Source organism: Perca flavescens, chromosome 16 (genome assembly GCF_004354835.1).
Source record: "Perca flavescens isolate YP-PL-M2 chromosome 16, PFLA_1.0, whole genome shotgun sequence".
In the NCBI taxonomy this organism is placed as follows: Eukaryota; Metazoa; Chordata; class Actinopteri; order Perciformes; family Percidae; genus Perca; species Perca flavescens.
In genome coordinates this window covers 8,945,361-8,965,667 of record NC_041346.1, presented here as the reverse complement: position 1 = coordinate 8,965,667, position 20,307 = coordinate 8,945,361, and the positions used below count along the sequence as shown (strand labels likewise).

Below are 20,307 nucleotides of genomic sequence, written 5' to 3'. Positions count from 1 at the left end.
GCCACGTTTGACTCAGTGTAGTTAACGTGAAGTTGTAAAACATTCATCGGTGATATTTGGGGAAACAGAAGCTGACATTAAGAATCGTTCATGTAATCACAAAGAGACATTATTTACTGTATCTTGGTCATCTACACCCACGAGCCAAGTGACAAGAAAAAAAAAATACATCTCACTTATCAAATCACAGCGGAAGTGCAAATCATTCCTGACAGATTGTCCTAAATATCTAGCGTTGAAACGTAAAGGCCATTACACATTATACATGAAAACTTTCAAAGTAAACAAACTCCATTTTAAAAAAAAAAAAAAAAAAAAAAAAAAAAAATTACATTTTACAAAAATAGATACCGATATTTCAGAAATTAGTAGTTAAAATACACATAGAAATCCCCTTACACGATCTAAATGTTGCTTGTAGCACCCCCTGCTGCCCAGGTAGAGGCTGTGTTCAGCTCTAAGTATCATTAAAGCAATACAAAGGGGAAAAAAAAATGTTTAAAAATGAATAACTTAGTTGTTGTTTAGAGTTCCTCCCTTATTTTGTAAGGTTTAAAAAGTGGATTATCACTTTAAAATCCCCGATCCTTGTGATGGACCTTCAGCCTTAAGCATAGCATAAAGGAGCAGATGTGTTTTAAATCACATGTCCTACACAAAATACGAATACACTTTGCATTGAGATTCACTAAGCTGGATAGAAAGGAACCAATCACCAAAGAAAAAAGCCTTGGGGGGGGGGGGGTGGGACTGTTGGGTTTTGGAGTCTGCGTTATCAACGACAATACACTTTGAATGAAACCTTTAAATACGCGCCTTATTCGCCCCACTTCTTGTGATGCACTCTGCTGGTTTCTCTCCAAGGTTTTCTCCACTTTCAGAGTTCTGGCCAGAGGACTTCTTCCTATGCTAAAACCACTTCCACTTCTACCGGGTCGACCACCTCGTCCTCTCCGTTCAGACCGTTTGTGATCGGCTGCGGCTCGTCCAGCCCCTCGTTGCTCTGTGACTGGAAGCCGCGGTCGTGACGCGAGCTGAAGTCTGAAGCCGGCGGTTGCCGCGGTGACGGCTCGTCGTCTAAACCTGCAGCGGAGACCTCGGCGGTCCGTTTCCCCTCGTCTTCCTGCACCGCTGTCTCTATTTCCTCGATGGCGTTCTCGATGGCTGCTTCCTCCTGACGCAACTCGTCGGCTTCCTGCTTCCTGCTTCCTACCAGCTTCTGCAGGATCGTCTGCGGGGACGTCTTGTCCCGCAGAGATTTCCTGGGGAAGTCCTCCACCGTGGTGGTGACGTGCGTCACGTGCTCCTGCAGCCCGTCCTGCATGGCGGCGGTGCCCGTGGTGGGCTCCGTCCCGTTGCTCGCGTCGCTCCGGCTCTCCCGCGACACGGGAAGCACCAGCTCCACCACCGGATTGATCAGGTCTCTGATTCCGTCCACGCTGTCGGGAGACTTGGGTCCCCCAGGCGGGCCCTGTTCCTCCTCGAGCATCTCGTCATCCTCCTCTGGGATCAGCTCCACACCCGGGACCTCCAGGCAGGACTCGAAGGGCAGAGGCCCCCCGTCCAGCTGGATCATGGACACCACCTGCCTGCGTCTGCTCCCAGAACCCCCTCCTTCGACTCTGCCCCCGCCGACCGAGCCCTCTGGCTCGTCGCCGCCGCCGCCAAATCTAGCAGCCCAGTCCACCTGAGGGTTTTCTCCGAGCAGGTGCAGGTTGGGGTCGCTGTTGGTCAGAATCATGCTGTCCCTGTACAGATTGTGTCTCCTTTGGAGAGCTGCGTCCTTCACAGCTGGACAAAGAAAGAAAACAATATCACTTGTTATGGGGGGAAAAGTCCGGAGCGGCACATCTCATTTCACAATCAGTCCTTCTAGAAAAATGCGGAGTTTTGTTTGTGATTGTTGCGGGCAAACATCCTTGATTATGCGGCACGTTTTCTTAAAAAATGCGATAGAATGTGCGGGATATTTATGCAATTTTATGCGATAAAATTGCGGGAACTTGCAAAAACTTCCTGACGACATGAACCTAGGTTCACGTCGCGTAATTACGTCACTTCACAACGTTCCCATGGTAGCAGGGGAAAATGGCTGCTCTTGTGTGAAGTAAACGCAACATTTTTCTTTTTTTGCAACGAAAATGCGGGGATTATGAAATCATGCAAGCCCCGCATATTTCGCGCGGGAATTGGAAATTTTTGCGGCGAAAGTGCGGCGTATTTGAAAAAAAATGCGGCCCCCGCATCGATATGCGGACTTTGGCTGATTATGCATTGAATTATGCGATCGCATGATCACGTTTTTCTGGGGGGACTGCACAATACGTGAAGAATCTTCGGGAGACTTTGATGTAGAGCTGGGCGATGGGGAGTAAATCAGATATCACGATATTCTTGACCAAATACCTCGATATCGATATTGCGACGATATTCTAGGCTTGACAATTGGGGCTTTAACAAAATATCTTCACACTTACATTTCAGATAAATAATCATCAGTAATGTGGACATAATGTCTAAGTGGGTAAAGGCAAATAATAGAACAGCTAGAACAGTCTGGTAAGTTCAGAAAAGTACATCACTTTACTGTAATGCAGCCTTTAAAACCAGGAAAAGACAACACTTATGTCATATCACGATATTACAATATCCAAAATCTAAGACGATATCTAGTGTCATATCACGATATCGATATAATATCGATATATTGCCCAGCCCTACTTTGATGAATTACACAGGAGCATTTCATGAATTTCCAATTGAGGAGAGTTTAGGATTACAAAGTACAGTGTAGGCACCATCCCAACTCTCTGAAGTTCCTGTCTTCCTGAAGGTGTATTTAAACTCACGCTGGAGGCGTTAGCTGAACCTTCAGTGCAAACAAAGATATCGCAGGCGCCTAAAACACAGATGCTGAAGCCTAGTTCAACCTATCTCTCTCTCTCTCTCTCTCTCTCTGGGAAGTAGGCAAACGTGTGGCACTCCCACCGACCTCCAAAAGTAGACAGTCCTGAAACAGAACATTCCCTTATCATGCAGCTGCCTAGATTCCTTGAATCTATGGAGGCACACAGCTCTAAGTACTCCTCTGCCTGGAAAGGTTATGAGCTCATGCTGGACACTGACCTGTATGAGACCTGGGCTACCACGCTCCCAACTTACATAGCACGAGTTCGTAAGCTGGAAATTCCACCACACCACTGCTATTTCGTCAAATCATTTCTAAATCTTGTTTTTTATTTTTTTTGGCCCTCACCCATCATTATGTCCTTGGAGACAGACTGCAGCACCACCTCCTCGAACAGGTTTTCCACCAATAGGAAACGGGAGAAGTCCTCGAAGATGAGCTCTTCAAAGCGAGGCAGCTCCTGGGGTTGGGGAGAGGGGAGAGGGGGGAGGGGGGTGGAATTCTTACTTTCATTGAATTTTGGGTGTTTGTTATTACATTTTATAGCATTAAAAAAAAAAAAAAAGTTTAAATGGTTTCAAAACAGTATCCTGACTAAACTTTGACATACCAGTCTGTGATCCACTCAGCATCGTCTGATCTGAACTATTAGTCAAAATAATTCATAATTTCAGGGTTTCTTTAACTCAAAAATTAGGTATAAGGTTATCTAAATTAGGTTTATTGACCATAATTAAAGTGCTCATATTATGCTTTTTGGCTTTTCCCTTTTTATTTATCGTGTTATATATCTTTTTTGTGCATGTTACAAAGTAAAAAAGCCCAAAGTCCCCCCCAAAGGGACTTACCATCTCCAACAGAAAACACTGTTCACCAACTGCTCCAAACAGCTCTATTGTAGTCCAGCCTTTACTTCAGAGACAAACGTGGTCACTTTGGAACACACGTTATAATGCTCGCCTAGCTGCTAGCGTGGCACGCCCTCATACTCTGCTTCTGACTGGCTAGTAGTCCTTACCTAGCTACTGTCAGGGCACGCCCTCATACTCTGCAACTGACTGGCTAGCAGTACTTACTGTGCATGTGCGACTCCCAACAAAGATGGAACAGAAGTGAGATGCCTCACTCTGTAGCTAAAACGGAGAGCTCAACACACAGGGTGAAAAGAGGAGCTGCAGCAATGTGCAGCTCAACACAAATATGGTGTTTTTGAAAATTAAACCATGTAAACCTATTCTGATATAACCTCTTAATACAATTATGAACCTGAAAATGAGCATAATATGAGCACTTTAAAAAAGCGTCAAAATAAGTTTTCAACCTGCTGAGGAAATCGGAGAGTACTATGTCAATTTAGCAATTTAGGGCTGAAAACACAGAGTAGGTTACCAATTATGACTCAAAAAGTCCTTGAACTGTAAATTAGAAACAAGATTGGTGCAAACAAAAGTGCGGTCTTGAAATCAGCTGTTGCACATTTTTGTTTGTTTTTTGCTCCGAATTTTCTCTTGGCTTATGTTTCTTGTTCAGCTCTTCTTAGTAGCTTTACTTTCTCTTGTGAATTTCTGGTACCGGTTTGGCGCAGGACGAGCCGTATGGGTACTGTAAACTATATAGCAAGCCAGTGACATATACATTTATAATTTTCTTCCCAAACGTTTAATTTTTACTTATGGCTATAGTTTCTGGAGCTAAGCAGCCAAAGTTGGGTCTTAAATTCAGAGTACAGTCAGCCTTAAAAAGGGGGAGAGAGTCAGAATACTGTAATGAAATATTGTATACTGTAATGATAGATAGATAGATAGATAGATAGATAGATAGATAGATAGATAGATAGATAGATAGATAGATAGATAGATAGATAGATAGATAGATATAAAAGCAGTCAGCGTGAGAAGGTGATTTGAGGCTGTGTTGGGTGCTACTCACAGGCGAGCAGGATGGCGAGAGCTGCTGCAGCATGTATGGGATGATGATCTGCAGGAGACTCTCTCTGAAGAACTTCTTGCGCACTGTGCTGCTGTCATAATCATATTTCTGACGGGGAAAGACCAGAAACACACGGAGAGCTCAATGACTAATAATGTCTTTTCTACTCATTTCTTTTTTTCCACATCTTCCAACGTTTCCTACTGCTTCTGCTGAAACCCCAGAGTCCCTCTGGAGATTAATTAAATATACAGTGTATCCAGATACTGTCTGACTTAAAAAAAAAAAAAAAAAAAAAAACACTTCGGTATATTCATTCATCATTCATCTCAGCCAGGACTGGCTTATGCTGAAACTGAGAAATATGGGTTTTTTTTGTAGGGGATTTGATGGTAAACTGATCCTAAAAGTCTGTTTTTATAGTATTATTCTTTATTCTGTAACGTGCTGCAGCTAAATTAGTGAAAACTATTGACAGGGTTACTGTCTTTTACTTACGGTTTGTGTACTAAACCACCTCTCCGTTTACCTTGAGAACTCTGTCCTGGCATCGCTGCATGGTCTTGCACATGTCATCTTCTCCCTGGGTCTCTAAAGACTGCTGCAGCAGCTGCATGAATGTGTACACCGCATTGTCCATTTGCTGTCAGAAAAACACGAGTTAGGAGTTCTATAGTAGCGCAGGAAACAGATTGATGCCGGTGCTCTCAACTGTTCATCTTTACAAATTGTTGTACTCTCTTTTTGTCCAGCAGGTGGAAGTAGAGACTTCCCCACAGGCAGGACAGGTTGCACGTTGTCTCACAAGGAACTAGGGAGTGTTTTCAGGCCTCCTCCTCACACTGCTTTGCTACGTGCTAATTCTTTGTATTGTACCGGAGCAAACTGCTGCTGTAGCACCTTACCTCCCTCATGAGGATCTGAGCCCTGCTGATGAACACCGAGGGGCTGGCCACGTCGAACCTCTGCTGCAGCCCCTCCAGATTGAGCTGCTCCACCTTCTCATAGCAGCTCTGCATCTTCACCGGGTGGAAGGCGAGCATGGACAGCCTCTCCATGTGCTAGGTGGGTGGGCGAGGGAGACCCAGAGAGAAAGAGAAAAAGGAGGGTTACGGTGATCAAGGTGGTACAAGCATTTTACAAGGAGAATTAAGACCAAAACAGAGAAGGAGGTTGAGCTGATTGTTCAGGTCACAGAGGGCAACTGAGAAAACTCTCATAATTTTTTTATAACCAAAATGTCCGGCAACACTCTTCACATTAACACATTAACCATATTCTCTGACTAAATTTAAGTCCAAGGAAAGGAGGAAGAACTAGGACTAAAAAGTAATTAAAAAAAAAACCATGTCCAGGCACTCAAGGTTGGTTACAAAAAGCAACGGGACAAGACATTGAAAATACACCAACGCATATCGGCTTCAGCCTTCCTCAGGTTGAGGAACATTTAACATATAAAGGCCTTTTATCACTTTTTGTAACCAACCTTGAGTGCCTGGACATGTTTTTTTTTTTATGACTTTTTAATTCATAATTCTTCCTCCTTTCCGTGTACTTTATTCCCTTCCATGAGCATGAGGTGGTTAAACGGATACCAGAAGCGCTCCTGCCACTTTTTTCTTTTACAAATATAATTTTAAGTCTCATATGAAGTACTTTGAACACAATTAGAGCTGGGTAACTCGGCTTTGTACCTGTTCCTGCAATGTGTAAAGCTCTACGAACTGGCAGCTTTAAAGCTAGGGTATTCCGAATATTTTGGCGTTGTCAGGCAAAAAAAAAATCCATAATAATCTTTCAGCATATTGTAATTCAAGTGTTCTGAGAGAAACGTTGACTTCTGCACCTACTCTTGGCTCGGTTTATAGGCTTTGGAAAATCTAGCCTGGGACCAGACACTTTGGCCAATCACAGGGCATATCAGAGAGAAAGAGAGTTCCTATTGGCTGTTCCACACATGCGGACAGAAAGGGGGAGGGGGGAACACGACTCACGTCTCCCAGTTTGTCTTTGCCAGCTCCGTTGAGCGAGTTCTTGCTGATGTCCACCATCTCCTTGAAGAAAACGTCCCGGACCTCGGAGAAGCCTCGGCTGGTGGGCTCCATCAGGGCCTCCAGGATGGAGCTGATGTAGGGCTGGACGCTGGCCTGCAGGAGCTGCTCCGCCTTGGGCAACACCAGAGCTGCACGCCAGCAGGGACGCAAAGAACATATTCACTGTTGGTTGCCGCAGCTTGTAAACACACAACAAGACGGTGTCGAAGAGTTCGTCAAGCACGGAGAAAAAATAAAGGTACGAGGAATTCTGCGAATTAGTAATCTCAATATACAGTGTGTTGTTTGTCGTCAGGTTGAAATGGTTGGTATGTGTGACGTTTAAGTAAACACACGTGTAGTTTCAACGGAAGCCCTGCAGCTTTCATCCAATCTCAGATACAACCAAGGAAACGTGCTTAAAGAGACCAACAAAATAAAATTCACGTCTAAGATCACGACTCTTAAACCTCTGCATTGCCCTCATGTTAGGGAACCTGCATCAGGTTTATTCTTTTTACAGCTGACTTGTAGTTTTTATGGCCCATATAGTGCAGGCGGTGGAATGCAGTTCTGTCACTTTGGCTCGATGGGAAATGGTACAAATGAAAAATGTGTGTGGCCTGTGCCAAGTTAACATTTGAATAGATAGCTGCCAAGCTCACCTGCTCAAAGGGTGGATGCTCTGGTGCTGTAGAAGCCAGCTAATCAAACAGAATGAGCGAGTGACCGAGGAAAACAACATAATTAAATACAAAGCTATAGTTCAGAGGAGCGAGTGTAGAGTACAAGAGCTGGAAAGTATCAGACAGGGAGGGAGGTTTAGTTACAGAGGAAAGGCCCTGTTCGTGCCAAATGTCCAAACAAAGTCGTCAGAAACTTGAGCATTGTGGCATTATTCAGTGACCAAACTGATCGCTTTGCTGTGCCAAAAATCCCCAACCAAAGAGAGCACAGTCACTCAGGCAAACTGAAGGTGAACAATGAAACGTACTTCGGTCTGGGAGATCATGTTCCACGGCACAGCGAGCACCAAGTCAACCAAGTCATTTTTCATAGCAAGTTAGACATGTGTAAGCAGGGAAAGTGAGGTGGTGTTCAGTTGAGAGTGGATTAAAATATGCCATTAAAAATGAAACGTGGAATATTTATTTCTGTCCGTCAGCAATTCTTGCTCCAAATTCACTCCCCTGGATCTTATTTTGTTTAACAAAAGCCAAGTGTTAAATTGGAGTCCCTTTTACCTCTCTGATTTACAGCTGTGATACTGTAGATTAGTTATTGCCTCTTCAGAGAGTTAACGCTGTTTTCAGTTGGTTTTCACTGTGCACAACGTCCCAGTAAGCATGGTTTTGGATATTTACATGGAAACCATAGGTGTGTGGGGCTAAATTTGATTGAAAAGTGCATTCCAATGACTATATATCAATGTGTAGTTAGGAAGTGCTTCACAATGAAAGACATTTAAAGGTCCTATGACATGGTGCTCTTTGGATGCTTTTATATAGACCTTAGTGGTCCCCTAATAATGTATCTGAAGTCTCTTTCCCGAAATTCAGCTTTGGTGCAGAATTACAGCCACTAGAGCCAGTCCCACAATGAGCTTGCCTTGACCAACTGCCACTTTGCTCGTTTGAAAGCCATGATGTCTCTCTCTCTCTCATGGGTGGGCCAAATTCTCTGGGCGGGCAAAGCAGAGAAAGGGGAGGTAACCTTGCTCCTTATGACCTCATAAGGAGAAGATTCCAGATCGGCCCATCTGAGCTTTCATTTTCTTAAAGGCAGAGCAGGATACCCAGGGCTCGGTTTACATTTATCGCCATTTCAAGCCACTGGGGGACCATAGGCAGGTTGGGGGGGACGGACGCATATTAATGTTAAAAAACCTCATAAAGTGAAATGTTCATGCCATGGGACCTTTAAACGTACAATATGTAACTTTCTGCCGCTAGGGGTCTCTCAACCAAAACAATGGACGGTAAAACTGGACTTTTGATGACGTTGGGAAGTTGCGTGGAATCATGGGAGTTTTTAGTGTTAAACACATTGACATAAATATAATGGACCAATAGACCCCGTTGCTCTGGACGGAGACCAGTGAAGGCTATTAGAAGCACTTTTCCTGTGATCTCATCCCTTACTGCGCAGCTTCCAACTGACAGAGACAACGTAAATGTGACGTGAGCAACATAAGCACAGGCTAATTATTGCTAACTAACATGCTAGTTAACATTCGTAATTAAACCTAAACAGCTAATGTAAGTCAAAACTGCCTGCGAGCTTCTCCTGTACTATACGGTAATTCCTCTACTGTGCGACAGTAAGTCACTTGGTTATGACACAATCGTTAGCGTATTTTTACGAGGTACAAGGTAATGGAGCCTTTTATACATTGTCGTGTTTCTTTAGAATTAAACAACGGACAAATATAGTCTTTAAACGCTTCAGATGCAAAGTTATTCGCAGTCAAGTGACGTAAAAAAAAAATGGCGGTCAGTGGAATGCTAACAAGAGGTGATACCTTTGTAGCAACAAAATGGCGCCATCGGAGGTTCGCGTTCTGAAGCGAAGCTTACCCCCTTGGTTAAACACCTTTGCTGCCAGTTAGAATGCATCAGTTCACGGACGAGTTTACCCATTCAAGTTTATTCACATTACGTTTATTCATGTTATTGTAATAAAATAGCTGCAATTTCCCCAACATAATTACGTTTTCTTGATTAGATTTTTATTTGTAGCTGACCAGTTAGCTAGTGAGCCAGCAAGCTAACACTAGCCAGCAGCTAAACGACAAAATATTTCACATATCAATGTCACCTTTTGGATGGTTTCAACACCGGGGCGGACGGGGTTTGTTGTAACGCTGGCTAGCTACTACTACTACTAAACGAGGCTGAGAGACGGGTGTGGGTGGGGATTGTCGGGGGAATCTCTGCGACAGCGAGCCAGGACGTTCGGTGCCTGTTGTGCAGCAGCAGAACATCTCCCAGCTGCCCGGAATGATCTCCCCTTCACTTTTCAGTAATCTTAACTTTTCGTTTTGGTGCTTAACCCACCTTTTGTCGGATTGATTTAGCTAACGGCGTAAATACAGCTAAACGCGTAGGGGGGAGAAATTTGGCAGGGAGGAGATTTTCGGCACATACACCGGTAGCGCTACGGACATGTAGCTACCGCTATGGATGTTGCCACTGTTGTGACTCGGTGCTGGGTCTGATATAGTTTCCCGACGTTTAATTAAACTGCCGTTAGCGTCGTAAGCACCAGGCACTGGAGATAAGTTCTGGCCGGGGGGGTTGCTGTAATGAAAGTAGGTGGCTGATAGCTGACTGGGGGCTAACAGTAACTAACTAGCTAGCTATATGTACCGGGGCTGTTGTCAGCTGTCATACCGACTGAGTCTCTCTGCGCCGGGGGAGTGAGGCAGACAGACCGGGGTGTGCTAGCTGGCTAAATTAGCATTATATTAATCGTCTATCTATACAGCTAACGTTAACGTTACTAGTGAAGTTATTCGTGGGTTAGCTCAGTCCTGTTAGCTGTGGTCGAAACAGTCATACTAAAAATAACTATTAGCGTGTTGAACGATGTTGTAACCTCATAATGTTACCCACAAAGCTTTAGCACCAAACGTTAGCACATTGTAGTAAGGTTAAGCTGGTATCAATATTGAACTTACAAAATAGATAAGGTCGCTGTTGTATTACTGTGATAAAAAGTGGGATGTAATTAATCACAAAATAATGCTGTATGGCAAAAAAAAAACAGTATTACGGTTACAAGTATTTTTTTTTCTGTGACATTGTATGATTTACAATTACTCCTGAACGTATCATCTTGGTGCCAGTGTTCTGACGGAAGTTAGAGTAACTGGAGGGTGAAAGGTTATATGAAGCCACTGACGGGCGACTAAAGGAAACGTGCCGTGTCTGAAAATAAAATAACAGATTTCTCTGGGTTTGACATTTGGTGGAAACATTTGGGATAGTGTAAGAACAGTCATTTAATTGCTTTTGACATAATGGTTACGTGTAAAAACAAACAACACGTTTCACCCGATAGGCCTAGATGTTAACATGTGTGCTTCCTGTGACAAGAAGTCTCTACTAACATCTCTACCTAATGGTGGGGGCAATGTTCTGATCACAAACTGCTGGACAATGCAAAAAGTTAGGTTAACATCCCTGACTGTGGTTTGGCCACAAGTATACAACATATAGAACAAAATGCATCATGGACTGGACATGTTTACAGCCTAAAAATGAATGGAGGCAACATGAAAAGCCTCCTCTGTTTATGTGTCACATTTAACAGACCATGACAACTCTTCAGGAGTTGGTAGAGCAGGCGCACATATATAGAGGTTTATTCCTCGACGCAGCGGCCGCAGGTTCGACTCCGACCTGCGTCCCTTTGCTGCATGTCATTCCCCCTCTCTCTCCCCTTTCATGTCTTCATCTGTCCTGTTAAATTAAGGCCTAAAAATAAAAACCAATCTTTGGTCACCTCGTATCTTGCTGCTGACATGTTCTTTAGACGTGATGATCTGGTCCATGTCGGTTCGCAGTCTGGCGTCCAGTGGAGCTCTCTGGGCCTCACAGCCTTCGACCAGTGCATCGTACTGACCGGTGGTCTGAGACAACACCTGCCTGTACACGGCATCAGAGATCTGGAGGGAGAGAGTCATGCAAAGGCATCATTTGGTTTGGACTTGTTTTGAGTCGCTCCAGTGATTGTACAGCATAACTGCAGTGAACTGTAGGCTACAGTATATGATAGGAACTCACCAACATCCAATCCCTCTGCCTCTGCTGCAGCTTCCCCTTCAGACGAGGACCAATCGCGCTTCGCAGCTCTGGCTGTAGGGTCTCCATCACCAGATTAGCCAGAATCTGTACACACACACACACACACACACACACACACACACACACACACATAGACACAACATACAGTACTTGAAATGTATTTACACACTTTTAATTTTTAATTAAAGAACACGAAAACACGAAAATTAAAGAGAGCCTGCCCAGTTTTAATAAATCTTTATCATATTGGATTAATGCTGCGTTCCAGACACAATTTTTAGCCCGTAAATTTCGACTTCAAGTCACGACTCACGACTTGGTAGCGTTCCAGGCAAAGTCACGATAAACCCTTCTAGCTAGCGTTAGCGTTAGCTAGCGGCTACCAACCGAATATGTTGCTGACTAGAAATTGCTAGTATACTAGCGATTTCTAGTCAGCAACATATTTTAGGCTTCATTTAATAAACATAACCTGGAGTAGTACACAATCGTATGTGTATTGTTGTGATTACAATGTGCGGAATTACTTTACGTTGCCTATTTATGTATATTTATTAATCACCGGCGTCTGTAGGCCTACAGTATCAATAGGGGTCGCCATTGTTGTCTATGTGTGTGTAACGTCAAAAACTTACGTAAGATTTCACGGGTAGTAAGTTAGGGGTTTGATTGCCGTTCCAGGAAGAAGGTTGTGAAAACACGAGTTACAGGGTGCCTGGAACGCAGCATCATTTCTGCCTAACGATGCTTTAAATTCAGCTGCAAGGTTAGCCTTGCCTTTCCACCAGTTACAGTTACTATGGCAATGGGCCAACTGGGTATTTTTACATTAGAGGTGTAGTCAAAAAACAACCAATATCCTCCACCCAAAGCAAAACAAAAATGAACCTAAAAAACAGGCAGCCTCTCTTTCCTTTGTGGTTACATGGACACAGTGGGGCGATTGATACACAGCTGGACACAGAGAGGCAGGAAAGCTGGCTTTAGTGACACACACACACGTACACACACGTACACACACGTACACACACACACACACACACACACACACACACACACGCACACAAGCAAGCTCAGCACCTCCATGAGGTTTAACTAAGCTAGACTAAATATTTGGTGAAACATGTTGCTGGGTAATGAATGGCTGCGACAAAAGCAGAGTACTAGCCGAGGATCAGAAAGACATGACAAATAACAGGTATATTGTAGTTTGTTTGTCAAAAAGATGGTTTGTCTGGAATGCAGGCTACTAAATTAAATAGTGTTTTTGCTTTCTTTATTTTTTTGCATTGGTGGCTGTGATACATCATACTTAAAATGTATTTTGTGCCACTTTTAACATCTGGATACCCCCAATCTCAACCCTCAAGCCCATTTATGATTCATTCTTGAATATTATTATAAATTATTATTTTTTAATCAGGGCAGCAGTTTTCAGATTACATTATGTGCTTACATCATTGCAAAAGGGTTCTCCAATGTTTTCTCAGTTAGCCTTTTAAAATCATATCAGATTAGTAAACAGAATGTGCCTTTTGAACATTGGATGAATGGTTGCTGATAATGGGCAATGTAGATATTGCATTAAAGATCAGCCACCCACTCAGATCAGCTGGTATTCGGTTTATAATGGAGTGGAAGTTGTAAGTGACCCCCAAACTTTTGACTGGTAGTATACTTTTTTTTCCTTAATTGTTATCAATATTTGCATGATTTATGTCTGCATTGGATAGTCTATTGCTACATTTTGTGTATATTTTGTTTTCTAGATAAATAAATTTAAAAAAAAACGTAAAAAAAAATGATGTTCTCTACTGGAAATGTATTGTTGAAATGATGCAAAACACCTGCTAGCTACTAACAGAACTCCAACAATTTGAGTAAAACCTTTAGTTACCATCTGCTACAGTCACACGTGACATACCATGCGCTGCAATTACTTATATTTAATGCACCTTGTCGGTTATGGTCGGTACGCAATCAGTACGCATCTGCGCTGCCTGCATGATCAGTGCACGATCCGACATGCGCATGCGCAGGCAGCACCGTTCGTAAAAAGGCGGTCTACTTAAATCGCCGATGCCCCGCTCCCGCACACTACGTGTGGCCATTTCAACGCTGTTTGAAAAGCTCTCCTGTAACTCAGCTGTAAACACCTCATGAGACCTCTACCGTTGCTAATGTAACATTTCATAGTAAAGATAGCATGCAAACAGTCTCACAATGTTGCTCCAGGACTGTTTTGCGGGAGAAATCATTGTGTTTAAAAGCCTCCTTCAACGTTGTATCACCTGTTGGCCTCAAACAATGTTTCCCTTCCCTCCTGAGACTGTGGGGGACTGTGTGCTTCACATTTCTAAGGTAAGTGTTAGCTACTTGTGCTATCATACTGCCTTATTGCCAGTCTACTGTATGTATCCTAGGCCTATCATTGACTCTGTTAAGTGTTATGGTATGGGTTGTATGTCACTTAACTGTGCGGCTAATTGGCTTTTCACAGCGGACATATTTACTTGTCACCATAGGAAAAACACAGGTGTTATTAATAACATTAACGATGGCTTAGGTATGTTAGCTACGATGCCAGGGCCCTGAAACCAACGCAGCAAAAATGTAATTCAGCCGTTCATTATTTACACCTGTGATTTTCCAAAATGTCTACCAGGGAAAAGGCCTATTTGCTTTGTTATTTACTGGCTGTTAATTTCTGCTCTTATGTTGCTACTATCAACCTCAACCTATGTGCTGCTGTATTTCCATTGGCATTATTATGGATTACTTCTTGCGGTGAAACGGCTCTGAAAATGCTCTTGAGTAGTGTCATTATTATATTATGAATGTTATGGTCTGGTCTGGTGTGGTCCGGCAGGTTTTTGTTTTGGGGCGTTTCCTCTTGGCTCAAGGAAATATTATAAACTGGCTTTAGGAATTTAAACATGGTTACTCACAACCCCATTCTTTGTGTACACTTTAAGTAGTCACATTCACATTTTCACTTGTGTTTATCGTGACAGCTTCCTTTACTACCAGTTACATTTAAACAGCTGAGCCCTTGTTCTATGAGTTTCCCTGCTGGATTCATAGGAATCATAACTGTGTACAGTTCTGAGGGTCATCTGCAGCTTATTTTGTTTCCCTCTTCGCATAACAGATAAATCCACAGGAATGTGTGAAAGTGAGAGAGGCTGGAAAATGTAAAAATGTCTTATATCGTTTAAATTACTCTTTGTATTTATAAACTCCTAAAATCTCTCATAGCGCTGCCATCTGCTCCAGTTCAACGAATGTTGAAGAAATCCAGAAATGTACTACATTTTCACCCACTTTAATGTCCAGGGAACTAGAGAAAATGTGGATTCAGACAGGAAACATGGAAATGAATGAAGAAAAAGTGACTGCCATAAACACACAGAGCAACTATGAAGCACTAGCAGGAGACTGAAAGAGACTCATTCAGAGGGGAGACCGTGTGTGTGTGTGTGTGTGTGTGTGTGTGTGTGTGTGTGTGTGTGTGTGTGTGTGTGTGTGTCCTTGTGAATGTTGGTATGTTGAGGGGTGCGTCGTGTTGCGGACAGTCTCTTTGAAGGTCTTGTGTAGGAGCACTCTTGTACTTGAGTGTGAAGAAAGGGTGTGCGTTCACGAAGTAGATGGAGTGTCTTCCTGAGCTATATTCATTGCGAAAAAACCTTTCTCTGAAAAGCAGCCATGCGTCTATCTACCAAAGCATGTCATCCATCATTGTTGCCACTCTATAGGTTGAACTATGGCCCTGACTTGATCTTTGGACAGGTACTCACTGGGGCCAACAGAAAATCTCTTTTTAACTGTCACCTGTAGCGAATATGCTATTTGAGGCGCACAATATCCTCTGTGAGTTGTATCACAGGCTGTATCTTCTAAAGCAGGGTTTCTCAAATGGGGGTACGTGTACCTCTAGGGGTACTTTGGTGGACTGCAGGGGGTACGTGACATATTTAAAAAAAATGTTTAATAGTTACAAGGCTGTTGTCCAGAACATTGTTCCTCTTTATGTAGACTTTTTTTCTTTTTTTTTTTATCTTCTACCAAAAATGGGACATTTGTGTCACTTTCTTTGGACCTATTCTTGCCTTCCTTCCTTCTACTGTCCTACGTTTTACAATATTGGCGCTTTTTCCTTCTTATGTCACTGTTTTTGAAGTTTTTGTTACTATTTTGACCTATTCTTGCCTTACTTCCTTCCTTCCTTCTTTCTACCATCGTTTTCCAATTTTTTGTCTTTCTTACAGTTTTTGTCTCCTTTTCTCATTAGCATTTAAATGTTGTTGTTTTTTTCCAGTTACAAGGCTGCTGTTTAGTAAATCTATCGCTGACAGTACTGTTCCTGTTTATATACACTTTTCATTTCTACCGAAAATGATTAGCACTGGTCAGGGGGTACTTGGCTTAAAGAAACAATTCAAAAGGGGTATATTATTGAAAAATATATTGATGAATAATATTATTGAACCACTGTTCTAAAGCATGTAGCCCGCAAAGGTGGTTATTTCTGAGAACCTGCAGGCAGTGCTGAACCTCCCTAATGGTGCATTCAGGTGCTCCTCGTCAACTCGTAATAGGGGTGCATATTTTAAGCAATCTGCTTAACTTATAGTATACACGTTAACCATGAATAATCAATAAATCATTAATAATTTATGAAGTATGTTGGATGTTTTTCCATTAGAAACTGTTTAAAACCCGTACATGACCGACACAAAATCAGAGTAGGCTACACTGGGAGTTAAAGAACAAGTAAATACCAAGTTACTTGATTGGACAAACCACACTGTCGCTCTATCTGTCCACTTACTGCCACTGCTAAATTGCATTTGTGGTCAGATCAGGGTTGTATCACTTTTGTGTTGACTTAGTTGGAAGCACGTGTAGAGTCCAGAGGCCTGTACTGCGAAGCAAGATTTGGTGTTTACGAGGTAATTTAAGGTTCAACACAGGGTTTTGTGTACCACGACGGTGGATCAGTTGTTAACTGTGTTCAATCGCTGTGGTAACTTATGCTGAACACCTAACCTGGTCGGGAGGCAAAATTACGAATCCCACTATGGCCACGCCAAGACCCACCCTACTGAGTAGCTCGATTGGTAGGGGTTAGGCATTTGACCTTGAGTGGTTAAGGTTAGGGGATTGGTCAGGGGATAGGACCTGTACATGTAAGCATGGACGCCTGTTGTAGTGTGTGAATGCTATTGAAGGGCGGGTCTTGGCGTGGCCATAGCGGGATTGGTAATATTGCGGTCGGGAGCAGGTTATGTTGGAGATTAGAGATCAACCGGTGTTAAAGAACCGCCTACTGACCAATCAATACTCGATTGATAACGGCGTCACTGTTCTTAGAAGATCAGGCGGAGCTCGGTGCGCGGAGAGAGAGAGAGAGGTGTGCTCAGAAAAGTTACAACATTTAGAGACCGACAACCCGTTAACATTCCCTGATGGGTATTTTTATGAAATATATAGATTTTAAGGGGAGGGAATTACGTATAGGCTGTTTGTCGGCTTCTTGAGCCGTGTGTTGCCAATGTGCACACGGGTTTGAATTATGTTTTTATATTTTTTATTTGCTCTCACGATGGCTTCCCACTGCCAGGGTTGCAACTGAAATAATAGGCTAAAGCAATGGCAGTTTATGGAAAGCACAAGTGTAATTATGGTCAAATCTTGTGCCTGACTGATGGGGAAGTGATATTGATAAGCGTTGTGATTCACACATTTACAGCGTCTATTTGTTTGCCAGCTTTCCTTCCTGTTTTAGGAAGCAGTGACTGTCTGTGTTCTTCATATTTATGTCGAATTATAGTTTGCTCTTCTTATATAAAATATGCGGCTCTGGTATAGATGTTTGCGATTGGTCACGATGTGCAAACACCGCCTCTTTTATGTGAACGTGCGCACCGCTGGATTGGGAAACCCTGGGTTGATTGAACTAGTTGATAACCACCGTCATGACACAGGTTATGCGGGACTGCAGTTGTTAGGTGAAGCCGGGTAACTGAAATAAATCCAGGGCATGTTGATCTGGATTCGTAGTACAGGCCTCTGCTGTCTTACACTCAGCTCTTAGCCTGCGTTCACTGAGCAGCTGATTATTCGAGATGCTAGTTTAGCGTGGGCATGAGCCCCAGATAGCTAAAGGCAGTTACACACCAACCAGACGGCCAACCGTCGGCAGAAAAGCCAGTCGGACTGATCAGTCTCCTCGAGTTGGTCAAAAAGTGCCTCAGAACACACCGACGAGATGTAATACGTCTCCATAACCGCAGGCGGCGCTAATCTGTATTGTTGCCCAAAAAATGAAAACCGGCAGCTGATTGGACGAAAGCGTCACATGGGTTTGTTTTATCTGGAAATTCAAAGCCAGACTGTCATGGCGGCTCGTTCAGAATACGATCTCATATTGTACTAAAATAGTTCACTGAAACGTGTTTCTGAAAACATTTTAAGAGAGAAATAGGCCATGCAGTTGCTGAATCTGTCTTCATTTCAGATCAACAAAGGTCAGTTTAAAAGATTTTCGTCAGATTTGGAGAGACTCTAGTCAAGCTCATTCTGCTCGCCATTTCCAGGTGAGTCCCGACTGCCCTGTCTCCGACTGAACATGTCAGGTCGGCCAAAATGAACGCCGACAGCCCCTCAGCCGGACGACAGCACGGGACAATTCAATTCAATTTCAATTCAATTTTATTTATAGTATCAAATCATAACATGACACACCGAACAGACTCGAGTCACCGACCTTGCCAGACTGTCCAACGGCCTTAAGCTGCACGATCGGTGTGGTCGGCCCCTAACTCAATCTCATTAAAATGTAAAAAGCTCCACCTAGTGGCACAACCACAAACTAAGGCCAAGCTACACATTTTCTGACCATTACGACATGCATCCCTTGTCTTCTGCATTATCTGTTAATATATCTTAAATCAATCATTCTTAGACATGACAACTTCATGTCAAACATCTCCAAGTGTCAACTTCAACTGGAAGTTGGTATTAAACAACCACCCATGTGAAGATATCGTGCAAGGTTTTGTGATAGCAGAGTTTACAGTATGTTTAACTTAGAATGAGAAAGGCCTTGTGGATCTGTTTTTTTTTTTTTCAGATCTAGACATGCAGACTTTATAGGCTCCAGCCTCTGAGCCGGGGACAGATAGAGCAGTATTGTGATCTGAGATCCTGACCTGTGGGGGTGTCCCGCACATCATATCCCAGGTCCCGTAGTGTCCCTTGGCTTGTCTGTGAAGTCTCACAGCGTCAGTGAAGGCTGGTGTCTGAACTGTGCAGTCCTCTGGCAAACCTGTTGGGGGCAAAAAAAAAGCAGAGCAGATGCTTGGTACCATTACAGAAACAAGACCCTCTTCTCCCCTCTTTTAAAAGAAGATCTGAACACAGGGCTTGACGCTAACGAACCCAAGGTGCCCTAAGTTGAAAACCTTAGGAGCACAAAAAGAACTTTAGAGGGATGCAATTTTAAAAGGTTCCATGGCATGAAAATGTCACTTTATGAGGTTTTTTAACATTAATATGAGTTCCCCCAGCCTGCCTATGGTCCCCCAGTGGCTAGAAATGGTGATAGGTGTAAACCGAGCCCTGGGTATCCTGCTCTGCCTTTGAGAAAATGAAAGCTCAGATGGGCCAATCAGGAATCTTCTCCTTATGAGGTCATAAGGAGCAAGGTTACTTCCCCTTTCTCTGCTTTGCCCACCCAGAGAATTTGGCCCACCCATGAGAGAGAGAGAGACATCATGGCTTTCAAACGAGCAAAGTGGCAGTTGGTCAAGTGCCCCACTGAATCCAGATAGACCCCTGGAGAGAGACCATGCTCATGTGGAGGAGAGATTGAAAGAGTGTCTTCAGTGTGTTTTCAGTTCATAAAAGTGAATTGTAACATTTTGGTCGCCTAAAGATTGTTCAGCATTTGATGGTACTAAAAGACACGCCGCTGGGTTAGTAGACTTCGCTACTACTTATCTGTAATAGCAAGATTGTGGGGGATGCTTTTTTGAATCCCATGATTTCTTTGTATTAAAGGCAGGCCTCCGAATGCTCTGCAGTGTGCAAGAACTAAATGGATGTGTTCTTCATATGAGATGAACAAACGTGTGGACTTTTTAATTGGTTTCTGCAGAGTCCCACACTAACAACCGTTTCCATAACATCTGAGTCATTTCCGTGGGACTGTCAGAGAGGCTAATTATGGTCAGCGGTACATTCAGTAACAGTTGCTGGAGTGTAGCACATCACATGCACACTCGGCCCAAATCGCACACACAGTTGTGTCATCCCTCAAAACAGGAAGATGTTGGCTTGTCAGAGGACAAGTTTCATGTGGTTGCCATGGTCACAGCCCCTCCCAGCTGACTGGACAATAGAAGCAGATCAGATAGCACTCAGCAACATGCATGTGTTTTAAGGAAGTTGGTTCTTACCATGTGGTTGTGTTTTAAGTAATGAAAACACAACACTAGCTGCCTCTCTCAATGCCACGGCACTGAGGGACACTGTATGAAAGTCATACATCCCTCACAAAAGAGTATTTAAACAGGTGTATCTTAAAACAGCCCTATAATTAGCAGTTTGTCCTTCAGAGCAGCTC

The 20,307-nt window shown here is 43.2% G+C and overlaps 2 protein-coding genes across 2 annotated transcripts in view; one reads left to right on the top strand and one right to left on the bottom strand.

The window, feature by feature from the left end:
* Nucleotides 1–309: 309 nt before the first annotated feature.
* Nucleotides 310–20,307, bottom strand: part of niban2a (niban apoptosis regulator 2a) — a 40,981-nt gene continuing 20,983 nt past the window's right edge. Inside the window, exons 6-14 of the mRNA XM_028602425.1 lie at nucleotides 18,893–19,008; nucleotides 11,658–11,762; nucleotides 11,377–11,539; nucleotides 6,832–7,019; nucleotides 5,743–5,898; nucleotides 5,367–5,480; nucleotides 4,838–4,945; nucleotides 3,257–3,368; nucleotides 310–1,791 (exon numbers count right to left, since the gene is read on the bottom strand). Coding sequence (XP_028458226.1) covers nucleotides 905–1,791; nucleotides 3,257–3,368; nucleotides 4,838–4,945; nucleotides 5,367–5,480; nucleotides 5,743–5,898; nucleotides 6,832–7,019; nucleotides 11,377–11,539; nucleotides 11,658–11,762; nucleotides 18,893–19,008 — 1,949 coding nt within the window. The 3' untranslated portion in view covers nucleotides 310–904. The remainder of the gene's footprint in view (nucleotides 1,792–3,256; nucleotides 3,369–4,837; nucleotides 4,946–5,366; nucleotides 5,481–5,742; nucleotides 5,899–6,831; nucleotides 7,020–11,376; nucleotides 11,540–11,657; nucleotides 11,763–18,892; nucleotides 19,009–20,307) is intronic.
* The window catches only part of stxbp1a (syntaxin binding protein 1a), a 68,342-nt gene continuing 61,786 nt past the window's right edge, over nucleotides 13,752–20,307 (top strand). Inside the window, exon 1 of the mRNA XM_028602430.1 lies at nucleotides 13,752–14,039. The gene's annotated coding sequence lies outside the window, so the exon portion shown is untranslated. The remainder of the gene's footprint in view (nucleotides 14,040–20,307) is intronic.